The 1033-nt window shown below is 77.7% G+C and overlaps 1 protein-coding gene across 1 annotated transcript in view; it reads right to left on the reverse strand.

Annotated features, from left to right (window-relative positions):
- Nucleotides 1-935, reverse strand: part of TAF6L (TATA-box binding protein associated factor 6 like) — a gene marked incomplete at its 5' end in the record, with an annotated part of 3887 nt that extends 2952 nt beyond the window's left edge. Inside the window, 5 exons of the mRNA XM_026050886.1 lie at nucleotides 51-183; nucleotides 260-480; nucleotides 568-642; nucleotides 721-815; nucleotides 885-935. Of these exons, the coding sequence (XP_025906671.1) occupies nucleotides 51-183; nucleotides 260-480; nucleotides 568-642; nucleotides 721-815; nucleotides 885-935 (575 nt within the window). The remainder of the gene's footprint in view (nucleotides 1-50; nucleotides 184-259; nucleotides 481-567; nucleotides 643-720; nucleotides 816-884) is intronic.
- Nucleotides 936-1033: the final 98 nt, after the last annotated feature.

Raw genomic sequence — 1033 nt, forward strand, 5'->3', positions numbered from 1 at the left:
GTGAGGCCGGCGCCGCCGCATCGGCGCCCGCCGCCCGCGCCGCCCGTTACCTGCCAGCCCAGCGCGTGCAGCCCGACCACGGCGCCGTAGTGCGAGCAGAGCGGGCGCACGGGGTCGGCCAGCACCTTCTGCAGCGCCCGCAGGATCTGCTGCTCCAGGCCGCTCACCCGCTCGCCGTGCGTCCTGCGGGGACACGGCGGGTGGCCGGGGGGGTGCTCCCCAACAGCCCCCCGCCGCCCCGTCCCGCGCCGCGCCGCACCGGCAGATGCGGCCGAGCAGCATGGCGGCGGCGTCGCGCAGCGTCCAGTGGTCGTTGAGGGGGTTGATGGAGGCGGCCAGGGGCTCGAGGACGCAGTAGGTGACGCTGGCCACCAAGCTGCGCACGTAGGGGCCCAGGCACACGTAGGGGTTGTGCAGGAGGCTCCGCGCCACGTGCAGCAGCCGGTGCAGCTGCTCCAGGTCGTGACTCACCGACTTCACCTGCGGCGCCCGGCGCCGTCAGCGGCGGCCCCGCCGCGGCGGTGCCGCCCCCCCGGCCCGGTGCAGCCCCCCTGGCCGCTCGCTCACCCCGCTGACCACGTAGACCAGGTAGGGCAGCAGCGCCGCGATCCTGGGGTTGCTCCGCAGGTCCTGCAGGGCCACCTGGACGGGGACGCCCGCGGTGCCGGGGGCGCCCGCAGCCCCCCCGCCCCGCGCGCCCCCCCATGCGGCGGCACCCACCTTCATGAGCTGGGGGTCGTCGCCCAGCGCCGCCCGCGTCACCAGCTCGTAGTAGGTGAGCAGCTCGTCGCTGAGCGCCGACACGGCGCCGGGCACTGCCGGGACGGGCGCTCAGGGCGCTGCCCCCGCCCGGGGCGCCCCCGCCGTCCCCCCCGGCCCCTCACCGGCTCCCTGCGGCTCCACGTTGCCCTTCCCGTCCAGGTAGGAGACGTGCACTGCGGGCGGGAGCGGAGCTGCACGGGCGGCACCGCGACCGCGTCCCGCGCCAGGGCGGTGGTGGCCTGGCCCGGCACTGCCGGCATCCACCTGCATC

The sequence above is a fragment of the Nothoprocta perdicaria genome, unplaced genomic scaffold, assembly GCF_003342845.1.
Source record: "Nothoprocta perdicaria isolate Ctin4 unplaced genomic scaffold, notPer1 scaffold_1100, whole genome shotgun sequence".
Lineage (NCBI taxonomy): Eukaryota > Metazoa > Chordata > Aves > Tinamiformes > Tinamidae > Nothoprocta > Nothoprocta perdicaria.